This window comes from Hippocampus comes, unplaced genomic scaffold, assembly GCF_001891065.2.
Source record: "Hippocampus comes isolate QL1 unplaced genomic scaffold, H_comes_QL1_v1.1 scaffold74, whole genome shotgun sequence".
In the NCBI taxonomy this organism is placed as follows: Eukaryota; Metazoa; Chordata; class Actinopteri; order Syngnathiformes; family Syngnathidae; genus Hippocampus; species Hippocampus comes.
This window is the reverse complement of record NW_017804812.1, coordinates 418,825-432,507: the sequence shown is the minus strand read 5'-3', so window position 1 is coordinate 432,507 and position 13,683 is coordinate 418,825. Positions and strand designations below refer to the sequence as shown.

The 13,683-nt window shown below is 45.1% G+C and overlaps 3 protein-coding genes across 7 annotated transcripts in view; all 3 read left to right on the top strand.

The window, feature by feature from the left end:
* arhgap27 (Rho GTPase activating protein 27) overlaps nt 1-6,963 on the top strand; it is a 12,080-nt gene extending 5,117 nt beyond the window's left edge. For 2 of the 5 annotated variants that reach the window (XM_019864704.1, XM_019864732.1), the window contains exons 3-18: nt 1,617-2,045; nt 2,582-2,824; nt 2,937-3,017; nt 3,099-3,224; nt 3,348-3,434; nt 3,990-4,075; nt 4,200-4,287; nt 4,537-4,638; nt 4,720-4,818; nt 4,962-5,061; nt 5,147-5,275; nt 5,540-5,638; nt 5,719-5,796; nt 5,919-6,050; nt 6,247-6,352; nt 6,462-6,963. In XM_019864704.1, the coding sequence (XP_019720263.1) occupies nt 1,617-2,045; nt 2,582-2,824; nt 2,937-3,017; nt 3,099-3,224; nt 3,348-3,434; nt 3,990-4,075; nt 4,200-4,287; nt 4,537-4,638; nt 4,720-4,818; nt 4,962-5,061; nt 5,147-5,275; nt 5,540-5,638; nt 5,719-5,796; nt 5,919-6,050; nt 6,247-6,352; nt 6,462-6,639 (2,163 nt within the window). In that variant the 3' untranslated portion in view covers nt 6,640-6,963. Of the gene's footprint in view, nt 1-418; nt 697-1,616; nt 2,046-2,581; nt 2,825-2,936; nt 3,018-3,098; nt 3,225-3,347; nt 3,435-3,989; nt 4,076-4,199; nt 4,288-4,536; nt 4,639-4,719; nt 4,819-4,961; nt 5,062-5,146; nt 5,276-5,539; nt 5,639-5,718; nt 5,797-5,918; nt 6,051-6,246; nt 6,353-6,461 lie in introns of those variants that run through there. The other 3 variants (XM_019864741.1, XM_019864714.1, XM_019864724.1) reach the window with 3 other exon arrangements.
* Nucleotides 6,964-7,602: 639 nt separating this feature from the next.
* Nucleotides 7,603-9,598, top strand: vps25 (vacuolar protein sorting 25 homolog). Its single transcript, XM_019863614.1, has 6 exons — nt 7,603-7,736; nt 8,251-8,396; nt 8,488-8,541; nt 8,621-8,709; nt 8,976-9,051; nt 9,144-9,598. Exons 1-6 carry the CDS (start codon nt 7,690-7,692, stop codon nt 9,254-9,256), a joined length of 525 nt encoding a protein of 174 aa, XP_019719173.1. The 5' UTR covers nt 7,603-7,689; the 3' UTR covers nt 9,257-9,598.
* A 2,446-nt stretch (nt 9,599-12,044) lies between these two features.
* sema4gb (sema domain, immunoglobulin domain (Ig), transmembrane domain (TM) and short cytoplasmic domain, (semaphorin) 4Gb) overlaps nt 12,045-13,683 on the top strand; it is a 19,313-nt gene continuing 17,674 nt past the window's right edge. The window contains exons 1-2 of the mRNA XM_019865133.1: nt 12,045-12,148; nt 13,282-13,445. Of these exons, the coding sequence (XP_019720692.1) occupies nt 13,301-13,445 (145 nt within the window). The 5' untranslated portion in view covers nt 12,045-12,148; nt 13,282-13,300. The remainder of the gene's footprint in view (nt 12,149-13,281; nt 13,446-13,683) is intronic.

The window sequence follows — 13,683 nt, the reverse complement described above, 5'->3', positions numbered from 1 at the left end:
GACAGATTTCTGTGATGATACCGCCGACTTGGCCCAAAGCTAAGGGCAAGCAGAAGTAATTGGTCTATTATGTTTGTTGATTGGTGTGCCAGTCCCCGTATTTAAATAGTTTAATTTTCCACGTGGCTTTCAGTGCGTGTGGGTTTGATTCACACTCAGTGTGGGTGTGGATTTGAAAGGCTCTCTGGCTTTTTTGGGGGGAATGGAATGGCTAACATCCTAGCAAGTAGCTGACCGAGTTACTAACAGGTGGGGGGGGGGGGTTCCAATATTTTGGCCAACTTTGTTTTCTGGCACGAGAGGCCGATGTGTGTTTTGGGATTGACTCCCTCATGACTTCCTGCCGTTTTATTAGTCCAAACAAAAACCGCACATGCTCCGTGTCTTCTTTTTGTGTCTGCGCTTGTTCACAGACAGTTACCCTCTACCCTCCATGGTTTCGCAGACAACGCACACGCGCGTACACGCCCCCACCAACCCTTCCTGCTGCGCTTGCTCGCAGTTCTCCTTTCTGTCGCTCACGGATGCACTTTGCTCGTCTGCCCCAACGGTCTTGTCGATCGCGATATTTGGGCTCTTTGCCTTCATCTCCAATGGGCGGACCACTGTAGACAAAACATGGTCGACCTGTATACCGGGGTTTGTCCGGGTCACCGGGTCCAGCGGGTTTTGGCCCAGTCACTGGCATCGCTTCAGGTAGGCCTTGTGAGCTTTGACGACGTACGGTGGCGTTTTTATTTTTTTGGTGTGTAGTTTTGCTTTTGTGATGTGTCACATTTTGATACCTACTGACAAAACAAGCGTCGCCTGCTTCCTGGGTTGACTCGATGCTGTAAAAGTCCGTGACTAAAACTCGTGTGTTTGTTTGAAACCACTTTTTAGACTCCTCTGTCTGTCAAGTCGTTGAAGTGAAGGGTGCGATTTCACACGCTGAGTTGCCGGAAATTGCGTTTGGTTTTGATCGCGCCATATGGAGGAAAGTGAAAGTCCGATGCAGAAGTCTGTTTTGGGTTGTCACGTCGGGAACATGAACACGGCGAGTGCACTCGAGTGGCAAATTGAAAGGAAATGCCATGGTGTAAATGGAATAATAATAATAATAATAATAATAATAATAAACTCTGTTTAATCATGTTTTTGACATGGTTTTAAATTGGCTTGGGGGGGGAAAAAAAGCAAAATGTCTCCTTTAAAACTGCTTGGGTTGCTGTTTCGACATTTTGACAACACAGCCTGTTGCAGCACACTCCAGCATGACGACTCCCTTCGAGATTCTGGAACTTGAGGTTGAATCTGACATTCTAGAGTGCCACCATTGCTTGTTTTTCCCGCGCCCCTCGAATGCACCACTCTGGAAGTCAAGCCCGTCGCAGTTCCAAGACTGACATGATAAAAGGCAGCAAGAAATATTTCTATGGTGGCAAGATTGGGAGGAACACTTTTCGGTTTGTGGCATGACTCTGCTGCAGAGTATTTCCTGTGAGCCGAGTCGACTTCTATCTTTTTTTTTTTTTCTTCTTCTCGAAAAAGGACATTGGGTCCTGTCACACCTCCTGCGAAAATGATTCGGCATCACCGTTTTTTCTGAACCGCGCGCTTTTTTTCCCCCCCCACAGGTGGACGATGAGACCCAAAGAGCGCCCATCTACGCCAACGTAGCTCAACTTCGCCAGGACTCCGCCGACTCGCTGCTCCACCAGGACGCCGACGGATGGGAGGTGCACTTTGACCCGGAGAGTGGTCAGGACTACTACTACCCCCCCGCCACGGGGCATACCACCTGGGAAAACCCCCTCTACGAGTCATCCCGTGACCCCGAACCGCTTCCCCCCTCACCCCCTCGGTCTCCCACCGACTTCCTGTCCACCGCCTCCCGTCCGGCCTGGACATCGGACTGGGAGCAGCTCGTGGATGAGCGCAGCGGCTGCCCGTACTTTTACAACGCCATGTCTGGGGAGACGTCCTGGGAGCCGCCAGAGCCGCTCAGCCCGTACCCGCCCCTGATGGAGCCGATGAGTGTGCACCGCTTTCACCAAGATGAGTCGGTGAGGACCTGACTGGCTGCTCTACTTCCTGTTTCCTGTTTTAGCTTCGCTCAGGGGAAGACGGCGAGTGCAGCCTCCTTTTTAATGGATTTAACCCTTCAGCGATGCCAGTCGTTCCCATTTGACAAGGATGCAGCAGGAGTGTAAAATGCCTGCAGTTCTTTGTGAGATGTTTGTCCTCATTTTGTCTTTATGGACTGCGAAAAACAAATCATTTTCAGATTTTTATTTCTGTCTCACAATGAAATGATATAAATGCAATTGCAAGGTGGTTAGCAAGTCTCTGACACAGTTCTCCGTCCTTCTTTGTGGAGTTTGGATGTTTTCACTTTGCCTCAAAGAAAAAAACAAAACAGGATTATGGTGAACAATTGCAAGGTGGTTAGCAAGTCTCTGACACAGTTTTCCGTCCTTTGTGGAGTTTGGATGTTTTCACTTTGCCTCCAAAAAAACAAAACAGGATTATGGTGAGAGGTTATGGATTGGAAGTTAAGGTTAAAGTTTCGTAGTTAACACCGTTCCACTCAAATCCCCAGCCTCAGATACCCGAAGAAGACTACAACTCAGAAGATTACCCGGCAGGCGCCGATGGACCTGATCCCGACGAGGATCCCCTGCCCATGAGGCCCTCGGCGTCCCACAGGGAATACAACCTGTCCCACGTGAGCCGAGCCATCATCCCTCGGGCCAGCCTGGACCGCAGCACGCCCGCCGGCTGGAGCCTCAACGTGGAGCCCGATGGCACCTGGGTGTTTTCCAACGAGTACTCACTCGAGCAGGTTAGCTTTGACCGATAATGGAATGCGGTGTCTCACTCTTGGAGGAGAGGGACCGACCCCTGCCACAAATTGATGGGTCACCATATAAAGTCTCAGTTGTGTTCCGTCACAGTGGGTCAAGTCCGTGGACGACCTGGGCCAGACTTACTATTACCTGAAAGATGGCTCCAAGTCCCAATGGAACCTGCCTAAGGTAAGCGCAAGCTTTCTGGGCAGCCTCCCGCTTCAAACGCTCCGCAACAATTTCTCACCGCGTCTTCTCGTCCCGGTGTAGGTGGGCCCTGCGTCGCCGGGACTGTCCCAGGAGGAAAATGGCGAGGAGGCCGAAGAGGTGAATGTCTTCAAGAACTGGAGACAAACCGTAGGACCAGCCCAGCTCGCCTCGGTCCAAGATGACGCAGTAGGAGCACTTGCACACCTCCGGAACATACAAATAATATTGTGATTTGATTTGATTTCATTCCTCGGGTCAAAATTGAAGCGCGCATTTTGACTCCGCGCTCTCAACTGCGCTTCTTGGCAGAGTTTCCTCCCGACCCACCGCAGGACCACGTCGGACTACAGCAGCGACAGCTCCAGCACGGGAAACTCTCCTGAGACGCAGCCTAACGTGAGTAACGCCGGGCGACTCGCCGCCAGCGAATCGTTACGATTTGTTGACGATCGTCTTCTGTGCCCTCTTAAGGCTTCTGGGTTTCAACTTTGGAGAAAGCCTTATTACCTGACCTCCAGGTGGCTGCGCTATAACGTGGGTTGTTAGTATGAGAGCCATAGATAACGCCATCGATCTATGGCGGGCGGCGGGTGTGCGCATGCGATTGCTCGTTCAAAAGAGCGCCTTGTTGTAGGCTTGGGCGATGAATCAAGCGTATCGGTGTGACGAGAAAAGGAGCACAGGGCAAGGCAGTCGCCCTTTTATTACATTTCACACATTTGTATGTTGCTTGGCAACATGTTGGAGACTTCCGATGTTGGTGAAGAATTCACCAACATTGAGCTCATTATTTTGCAATTGCGCTCTTGCGTAATGACATCATGACACACATTCTAGTTTGTCAGTGTGACAGGAGACTTTCTTTTTTTTTTTGTCGGCTGTTTGTCCCACGTGTTTACATGAGAGATCATGCTAACCCGCTTTTGTACCGTCCTTGCCCTGAAAAAAAAGTCTCCGGTTGGATTTCAGGTGCACAACTTGGAGAAAGCCGGAATCCTGAACAAAACAAAAGTGTCTGAAAATGGCAAAAAAGTCAGGTGAGTCCAACGATCCCACCTCGAGGTATTTTTTGGGGTGTCGTATTCGGGAAGCTTTTGTGCTTTCAGGGTGTATCTGGTTTCACGTTGCCCTCTGGCTCCTCTGCTACGTGTGCTCATGCAGGAAAAACTGGGCCCAGACTTGGACTGTACTGCATGGAGGCATGCTGACCTTCCACAAAGACCCGAAATCGACATCGCCAGGAATTTCGGTAGTTTCTTCTCCCATTTTTTTTGGAGCTGTTCACGTGACCTCACTTGAAAGTCAACTAAGTTTTGCTGAACAGATTTTGTCTTGACTTCGGCAATTCAAGAAATGAACTAAAAAAAACTCTTGTCCGTGTGACTTAAATGACAAAACCTCCGCCGCCAGTTGACAGACACTTTTGTCGCAGGAATGCAGCACCGCCTGTTTTGTGTCCATGCTCACATTTTTCTTTTTTTTTTTGCCGCGCTCGAAGAACAAGACCAATCAGATCGTCCCGGAAGTGACGGTGGACCTTCGAGGTGCCATGATCAGCTGGGCCTCTAAGGACAAATCGAGCAAGAAAAATGTTTTGGAGGTTGCATGGACATCTATTTCCCCCTCACACCGATGTGAAAAATCAGCACATTTATCTGTTCCTGACGTTTTGCTCTTTCAGTTAAAAAGCAAGAGCGGTGTTGAGTTTCTGATCCAGTACGATACCGAGAGCATCATCACCGACTGGCATAAAGTCTTACTGGACACCATAAGGCAACTGGTAAGCACCTCTGACGCTTTTGATGCGACCACACCGTCGATTTTAACTTCATTGTCGGGCATGAAGCTTGTTGGTAAAAATCTATCAATTTCAAGTCGCAGAGTTCAAATTTTTCGGGGGTGGTGTGTTTGTTGGTCTGTCAGGAGTACCAGGACCAGCATCACTCAGAGGAGGAAGACGGTAGCGACCTGTACGAGAAGATCAGCATCACGGACCAACAGATTGCAACCGACTGGCGTCGGGGTGAGCTCCAACTGCATTGGGTAAAACCGTGCGTGGCTGCCATTTTAAATGAAGCATCTTTTTTGGGGGGTTGGGGGGAGGTCAGCCTCCAGACCGAGTGTCAACAGCACCAGCGGCGGTGAAACCGACCCCAAGAAGGTTCGCACCAAGCTCATCAAGTTCCTCATGAAGCGGCCCTCACTTCAGGCAGTCAAGGAGAAAGGATACATACGAGGTAGAGTTGAATTATTTACACTAATCTACTCACGTCGGGGCCAAGTGAGGCAGTGACCCTCCGAAACCGAGCGGATCGAGCTGCAGTGTGGCTGCGAGCTTGTGGGGAGAACAGTTTAAACACAAACACAATGACCGCACTCACGCGGGAGTTGCTGTCAGCCACAGCTCACACTCATGACTCCCACTTCGAGAAGTGATATAGTTTGTCTTGATTGCAGATTTGCACCTTTTGGGGTTTTATGGTACTCTGTCCTGCCTACAGAGAACGTGTTCGGCTGCCACCTGGCCATGCTTTGCGCGCAGGAGCGGACCACCGTCCCCAGATTTGTGGAGAAATGCATAAAAGCCGTGGAGAGGAGAGGTAACACCCCCCCACCACCACCACTGAGGATCACAGCTAGTCAGCAGTAGGCCGACCGACTAATAAGTGTTGACCTGCAGGTTTGGACATCGACGGACTCTACAGGGTCAGCGGGAACCTCGCCACCATTCAGAAACTGCGCTTCAAGGCAGATCATGGTAACGGTGATGTTGTTCTATGGCTTTAAATAAATTATCTTTGTTACGCTGGTGAAGCAGGTGGAAATTAAGTTCTTGTTTGCCAATGCTGTAGTTTAACGTCTTCTCTTACTTCCTAACAGAGGAATTGGACCTTGAGGACGGCCAGTGGGCTGACGCTCACGTGCTCACCGGAGCGCTGAAGCTGTTCTTTCGCGAGCTTCCCGAGCCACTTTTCCCCTACAACCTGTTTCACAAGTTCATCTCTGCAATCAGTAAGACAAAACGATAAAAGCAGACAATGCGAGCGCAGTGGCACAGGGGTAGTCGTTGAAACATTTCTCTCATTTAGCTAATCATTTCACTTGAAATGATTTCTTCTCACTTATTCTGATTGTTTTTTGTTTTTTTTTAATCCTTTTTAAATGTGCTCATCCTCGCTTTTTTAATTTGTATTTTTTCCTGTTGTAGGAATTCCTGATTACAACACAAAGGTGTGTTGCATTTATGAGTTGATCAAATCTCTCCCCATCCCGAATCACGACACCATGAGCCTCTTGTTCGGACATTTACGGAGGTCAGTGTCTCAAGTCCTTTCCAGCTTTTGCTTGCTACGATACTACTAACACGGCAACCTTAGATGGAGTGTATCGATCTCATTGCTTCCATTTGTCTCATCCGGTCAGGGTCATCCAGTGTGGCGAGGACAACCGCATGACGGTGCACAACGTTGCAATCGTGTTCGGGCCCACGCTCCTGCGGCCCGAGGCAGAGTCGGGCAACATCGCCATGCACACGGTTTTTCAGAACCAGATAGTGGAGCTCATCCTTCACGAGTATGAGCGCCTCTTCCAATCAGGCTGAAGGAGTTCATGTCTTGATTTGAAGATTTAACACGACACATCTTGTGACTTGATTGTAATATAGAAATGTATACAGCTATTAATATCCGCAAGCCTTTGTGAATTAAATCTGATGTAGCATGTTTGAATATAACAGAATATCTATGCTGTATTATTTGTCTAACGACAACATGCAACTACTGTACATAAAGATTAACAGACTAGAGAGGCGGCTACTGAAGGAAATGTATGTGCTGTAAATAGTAATAGACAGCATTGAAATGCTGAAAGTTATCAAAAATGTGATACAGAGTAATTCCATAATAAATTAACTTTGTAAATAAAGGCTACTGGTTATATTTTTCTTATTTTGCGACCTTGGAAAAGAGGTGGGAAAGCACAGGACGCACACTGGACTCCTCTGCAGCCAAATGCAGGGCACAAATTATTCAATTAGACGAACTTATGTTCATATTCACAGCTATGGACAATTTAAAGTCTTCAACTAATTATAAACGCAAGCACAGGCAGAAGAGCGCATCCCACGCAAGACAAAATTCGAACACCGAACGTCAGAACTACGAGGCAGATAAAACTAACTACAAACACTATCCACAACAGTGTGTTAGAGCTAAAAAGGAGCATGAAGACTTTCAAAAAATGGTATTTAATTTTGTATTTTATATGTATTTATTTATTTTGCCGTTCCTCCACTTAAAATTGAAATACAAGAAAACTACAAATTATTGTACAAAAAAATTATTTCGCTGTAAACGTGACGCTTTATGTTCCGTGTAATATCACTCGGAACCATTTCGTTGACGGACGCGCTTCCGGAAGCCCAATTCCGGGATTTTAATGCAATCGGAGCTAATAGAGAAACGAATTGTGTCTAAATTAACTATAATTAAAATGGGAGTGTGATATATTATCTATAAATTATCAAGCAATAATATAGTGTCACTGAATTTAATAAAATGTGTGTATCATTGTCCGTACATTAATTTCTGTGCGCTTATGATTTGCCGGAACCTTTTTGTGGTGGGACGTGCTTCTCACAGCATCCGCCGCGATGAGTTTCGAGTGGCCGTGGCAGTATAATTTTCCTCCTTTTTTCACGTGAGTACACCTTTGAACCATTATTTAAACATGGTAAAATAAACACCAAACCTCTATTTCAACCTGTTGCCCATTTCAAGTGTTTGGTTTTTGACTGTTCGTGTCATATTAACCGGCTCCTTAGCCGAAATGCTAAGGAAGTAGATTTGCTCAATTTAGTGTCTCTTCCAAAATTCAATGTTATTGCTGTTCTGTGTGATTTCATACATGACGGATATGTGATATTTTCTAAAAAAAACGACACTCAAATGACTCATGAAGCTGTATGTGTGCCCTGCGGGAAGAAAGCTTCGCTACTATATCATCAGCCTGAAATGTATTAAGTTGGCCATCCTTTGGAAATCTGTTTCGAGTTGGGTGGAGGTGTCAATTTATTTTTAGTGTACAATTATTTATTTTTTTTATTACCTTTTCAATCTTATCCATCGAACTATCTATTTTGTACTTTGCTTTGTAAGTGTCATCCTATGTCTTATATTCTTATTGATTGTTTTTTTTTAATTGTTGTGTGCAGGCTTCAACCCAATGTTGACACGAGACAGAAGCAGCTGGCGGCGTGGTGTTCGCTGGCGCTGACTTACTGCCGCCATCAAAAGCTGTACACTCTGGACGTGATGGAGGCACAGGAGAGCCCCGTCTTCAACAACCGCAAGATTAAACGTATCCCTCTCAAAAGCTCAATGAAAACTCTCCACTACTACCTTGTGTATGTCCCGTAAGATTCTTTCTGACCTCCTTAACCGAATGGCAGGAAAACTGTCCATGGAAGCAATTCAAGTCGTGTTTGAGGAGTTGAGGAAAAAAGGTAAGGTAAACCAGAATGGTTTTTTTTTTGGGTTCTTTGTTTGTCTTTCTTTAATGACCTTTGCATTTGTGGTGATCAGGGAATCTGGAATGGCTGGACAAGAACAAGTCAAGATGTTTAGTGATGTGGAGGCGGCCCGAGGAATGGGGCAAGCTTATGTATCAATGGGTGAGGAACACACTTACTGTATACACATGAACTTTTTTTCCCAGATTAATAGATTCCCCAAAAATGTGAACATTTGAACGAAGTAACTGTAGCTTCCGGGTACTGCAGTTTCCACTCGTATTCCAAAAACATGCATGGCAAGTTGATGGAACACTCCATATCGTCCCTCAGTGTGAATTTGAGCGCGGATGGTTGTTTATGTATGTGTGCCCGACATTAGAAATTTAGAAAAATACAAATAATGACCGCCGTTTTTATTGTCTTAGGTATCGAAAAACGGAATGAACAACACAGTTTTCACGCTGTACGAGCTCTCCAACGGTGACGACACAGAGGGCGAAGGTACGGTTTTGTCGCCAACCTTTCCCGTGCACGCTCTACGTCCCCCACACGCCACAATCGTTTCACATTTTCTCTCTTTGCGTGTTGGGCAGAGTTTCACGGCTTGGAAGAGTGGATGCTGCTGCGCTCACTGCAGACACTGCAAACGGAAGGCAAAGCCGAGCTCATCAGCATGGACGACGGCAAAGGCGTCAAATTCTTCTGAGGACGAGAGATTTTTGGATAGCGGAGGGTCCGCCGCTATTTTTGTCATTGTCTGCCACTGCATCTGTATTATTTTTTTTTTTTCACCAGAATGTTTTCAGTCATTTTGAGGTAACTAGACAAGTTTTAAAATTATGTCTGAAAATCGTCTTGCAAAAAGGCGTGTAAATGACACTTGAACAAATGCTGCTGAATCAACTCAGCCCAATTTGTTATTAATAACAATTTTAGGGGACAGTTTTAATGTGACACTATCCCAGAAATAATCCACAATCAACCTCTTCCCTCTTCCCCTCATATCATGTGTACAAATAAATAAATATGACTACTTTGATAAATTGGACTTGGTGTGGTACTTGCATGTGTGCAGAAAACATTCTGCACCAAAACATTCGGTATACCTTGTGTGTGTGTGTGTGTGTGTGTGTGTGTGCGTGTGTGTTTCCAACTGCACAAAGAGTTGTTCCAAGTATTTTGGTTACCTTGTTAATAAAGTACGGGTGTAAAATGATTGGACAATGTGCGTTTTGGTTGGTTATTCTTGCTCAATTGTAGTTTTCAAGCTTTTAGTGCCCAAAATATAAATACTGTATGAGTATTTTTATGAAACACGTGAAATAAAATGAAATGATCAATAAAAATGTTGATTTAACAATCTGTTAACTACATACTAAATAAATAATTATTCTCAGTTCAAAAAAATAAGATATTAAAATAAAACCCCCAAATAAGGGGCTTTATTTAAATATTAAAGACAAAAGCTGTACCTAATGTTGTGTCCTGTGGGAAAGTTACCCGAAAGGATAACGATGGCATGTTGGTGGCCATGTTTTATCCACCTGTGGGGGGGGATAAGAGGTATGGCGAGAGATTTGTGTGGAAATAGTCACATCCACGATTTTCACGTATTTTTTTTTTCGACCACAAACATGTTTGTGGCGTTCACGAACTGCACAAAGAGTTGTTCCAAGTATTTTGGTTACGTTGTTAATAAAGTACGGGTGTAAAATGATTGGAGAATGTGCATTTTGGTTGGTTATTTATTTGTAAATATTCATCATCCGTTTGTAGGTCAGCGGACACGTGCACAGAAACGTTATACCGTCTCGAGGTCTCAGACATGTACAGTATACAGTATTGTACACAAGTGTTAAAGCCCATTCCTCTTCTGTCCGCGAGGGGGCAAACAATCTGTTAACTACATACTAAATAAATAATTATCCTCAGTTAAAAAAATTAATCTAATAAGATATTAAAATAAACCCCCCTTTTTTAGACCACAAACATGGTTGTGGCGTTCACATCAGATCCACAAATATATGCGCGATTTCCACGTGTTTTATTGATTGCTGTGTGTGCATTTGTCATGACGCATCATTTGTAAATATTCATAATCCGTTTGTAGGTCAGCGGACACGTGCACAGAAACGTTAAACCGTCTCGAGGTCTCCACTCAAACAGGTCTCAGATATGTATACAGTACTGTACACAAGTGTTAGAAGCCCATCCCTCTTCTGTCCGTAAGGGGGCTGTGTTGCTTTCTCCATTGAACGGGAATGAGTTGATGCCGTTTGTCGTTTATAAATATCGTAATTGTAAAACGGACATCAAGCCTTAATCGGATTTCTATTATGTATTTAAATATAAATCGGGAAACGAAATACTTAAGGTTATTTCCATCAAACGCGGTTATTATTGAAGTGTGAATTAGTTTGTAGGTCAGCGGACACGTGCACAGAAACGTTAAACCGTCTCGAGGTCTCCACTCAAACAGGTCTCAGATATGTATACAGTACTGTACACAAGTGTTAGAAGCCCATCCCTCTTCTGTCCGTAAGGGGGCTGTGTTGCTTTCTCCATTGAACGGGAATGAGTTGATGCCGTTTGTGGTTTATAAAAACCGTAATTGTAAAACAGACATCAAGCCTTAATCGGATTTCTATTATGTATTTAAATATAAATCGGGAAACGAAATACTTAAGGTTATTTCCATCAAACGGGGCATTAAAGAGTGTTAATTGACAATGGCGGATGTCGCGGTGTAAATAATTTTGGCACAAATCACACCCCATACCTCATAGGATTGTGGCGGCTTCCGTAGCCGAGATGCATTCTGGGAAATGAAGTTCAAAGTCATCGCGCTCTGAAAAGTGTCGCCCTGTATGGATATTTTCAATTCATGTGGCCGTTTAATCGGACATATTTCTGTTAAAAACCATGATGAGTACTTCAACAAAAGTGGCAACGTCTGTGTTTCTGTGTTTAAAAGTGCTTCGTTTTATCTCCAAATGCCATCAGGGAAACGAAATACTTAAGGTTATTTCCATCAAACGGGGCATTAAAGAGTGTTAATTGACAATGGCGGATGTCGCGGTGTAAATAATTTTGGCACAAATCACTCCCCATACCTCATAGGATCGTGGCGGCTTCCGTAGCCGAGATGCATTCTGGGAAATGAAGTTCAAAGTCATCGCGCTCTGAAAAGTGTCGCCCTGTATGGATATTTTCAATTCATATGGCCGTTTAGTCGGACATATTTTTTTTAAAAAACATGATGAATACTTTAACAAAAGTGTTTAAAAGTGATTCGTTTTATCTCCAAATTCCATCTTTATGAGTTTTACATGCCATCACAAAGACAAACTCTAAAGTTGCAATAAATCTAGAAAACAGTACACACGCGTGTACAGTGTTTTTTTGTGTGTGTGTGTGTGTGAGAGCGTGTGTGTGCGCGCGCACGCGTGTTTGTGTAGGCACCGGCCAAAGACTGTTCATGCGTGGGAGGGGCCACAATCGTTGAAGCGATGTCGCAGCTGAGCTAAGCAGAGAGAGCAGATTTGCAGACGGAGCTCGCTGTTCTGTCCGCGTCCGCGCGTACAGGTGCATACAGCAGGTGAGTCCGTTTCTTTATGCTTATTTCACGTAAAAATGCCCGAATACGTTCACGCACCTCACCTGAATTCAGCGCGTTTGTGTGCGTGTGCGTGCCCCGCTGCAAAAAGTTTTTATTTTTTTGCTCACTTGGCAGCCACTTTGTTTAGTCCGGTGGGACTCGGTGGACAACAAGCTCCCGGACGTTTTGTGTGAATTATGTGTTAATTAGTTCGCCGTTGCGTCGAGGCGCCGGGTGGGGGTGGGGGGGGGGTCTCTGAGAGACAGACTTTCGTGTCGTTAAAAACCAGGTAAAAGGCGAAGAATGAAGTCATGAGAATTTGTGTTTGCGTATGCAAAAATCTCCTCTTTTTCTTCCCCCAGTCAAACAGCCAAGAGGACACATGCAAGCACCGACATTCAAAACACAATAAGTTTGATTATTGTTTATAGGAGCCCCATTAGTTCTTGCAATACACACCAGCTAATCTTCCTGCTGCCTATAGAAGCGAAAAACTAAACGTTCCAAAAAAATTAAAGAATGAACAGACGATACCAATCGTCAAATAAAACGATACTCAAATACTAATGAAAAAAAAAAAAAAAACCCATGATGAAATACATTCAAGAAAAACAACCAAACAGGAAAATCCAATTACAATCAACGTCACTTGATATGTGACGTCCAAACTTCCGGTTATATGATTTGAAGTGGACATTACTTGTGTCATTGGAGTGGTTGTTGATGATGATTCATGCATTCAAAATCCACACACACACACACACAAAAAAAAAAAGCTTTTGTTATGTAATAATGTTGGTTCAATAGCATTTCTACAGATGCTTCAATGGAAGTGTAGCTTAAAAAGCAACCTGCCAATTTCCCAGCTTTGGAGCGAATATCAGAGGCAGAATGGCACCTGTGTGAATGGATGTTCCTGTCCCGGGAGGGGTGTGTGAAGTTTAACAACCGCCCTCACTTCTCTGCACCAGACGTTTTCGTTGATGTCATTGAATTATTGATATTATTACGGTTTGCCATGTCTATCCACTCTTAAAAAAAATAAATTAAATAACGACTGAATTGTTTCAGGGGTTCTCTCATGGGCCGTTGCTGTCCGTTAACAGTTGGTTGTCTCTTTTCCCCCCCGCAAGTGGGACACGGTCCTTCAAGATGCAAACTTGGACATGTTTCTTCAACATGGGACTCCAGAAGCTCCTCCTTCTCCTCTTGGCGGCGGCGTCCCAACCGCGGGCCTTCCCCTTCAGCGCTTCCCCAGATGTGGACGTCACGCCCAGGACGACGGTCTTCCTCAAGGGTGAGGCAAGGGGGGAGGGGGAGGCGGCAGCCATGCACCTTGTGGCCTGATTTGCTGCCACATGCTCGCTGGCCTCAGCGCTGAGCGACTGGCACCGTTTTTTTTTTTTTTTTTTTTTTTTTAGCCCGGGGGTGGCGCGTGGTCTCCCAAGTCCTGTCCTACATCGAGCCGCTCGGCAAAACATTTAACGATCAGCGTCCATGCAGCGCATACTGCTGAATTGGTGTATTCTGCCCCC

Coding starts and splice junctions, on each gene's coding strand:
- vps25 (XM_019863614.1), top strand. CDS start 7,690: ATGAGTTTCGAGTGGCCGTGGCAGTATAATTTTCCTCCTTTTTTCAC. Junction 8,542..8,620: donor TGAGGAGTTGAGGAAAAAAG/GTAAGGTAAACC, acceptor TGTGGTGATCAG/GGAATCTGGAATGGCTGGAC. Junction 8,710..8,975: donor GCAAGCTTATGTATCAATGG/GTGAGGAACACA, acceptor TTATTGTCTTAG/GTATCGAAAAACGGAATGAA.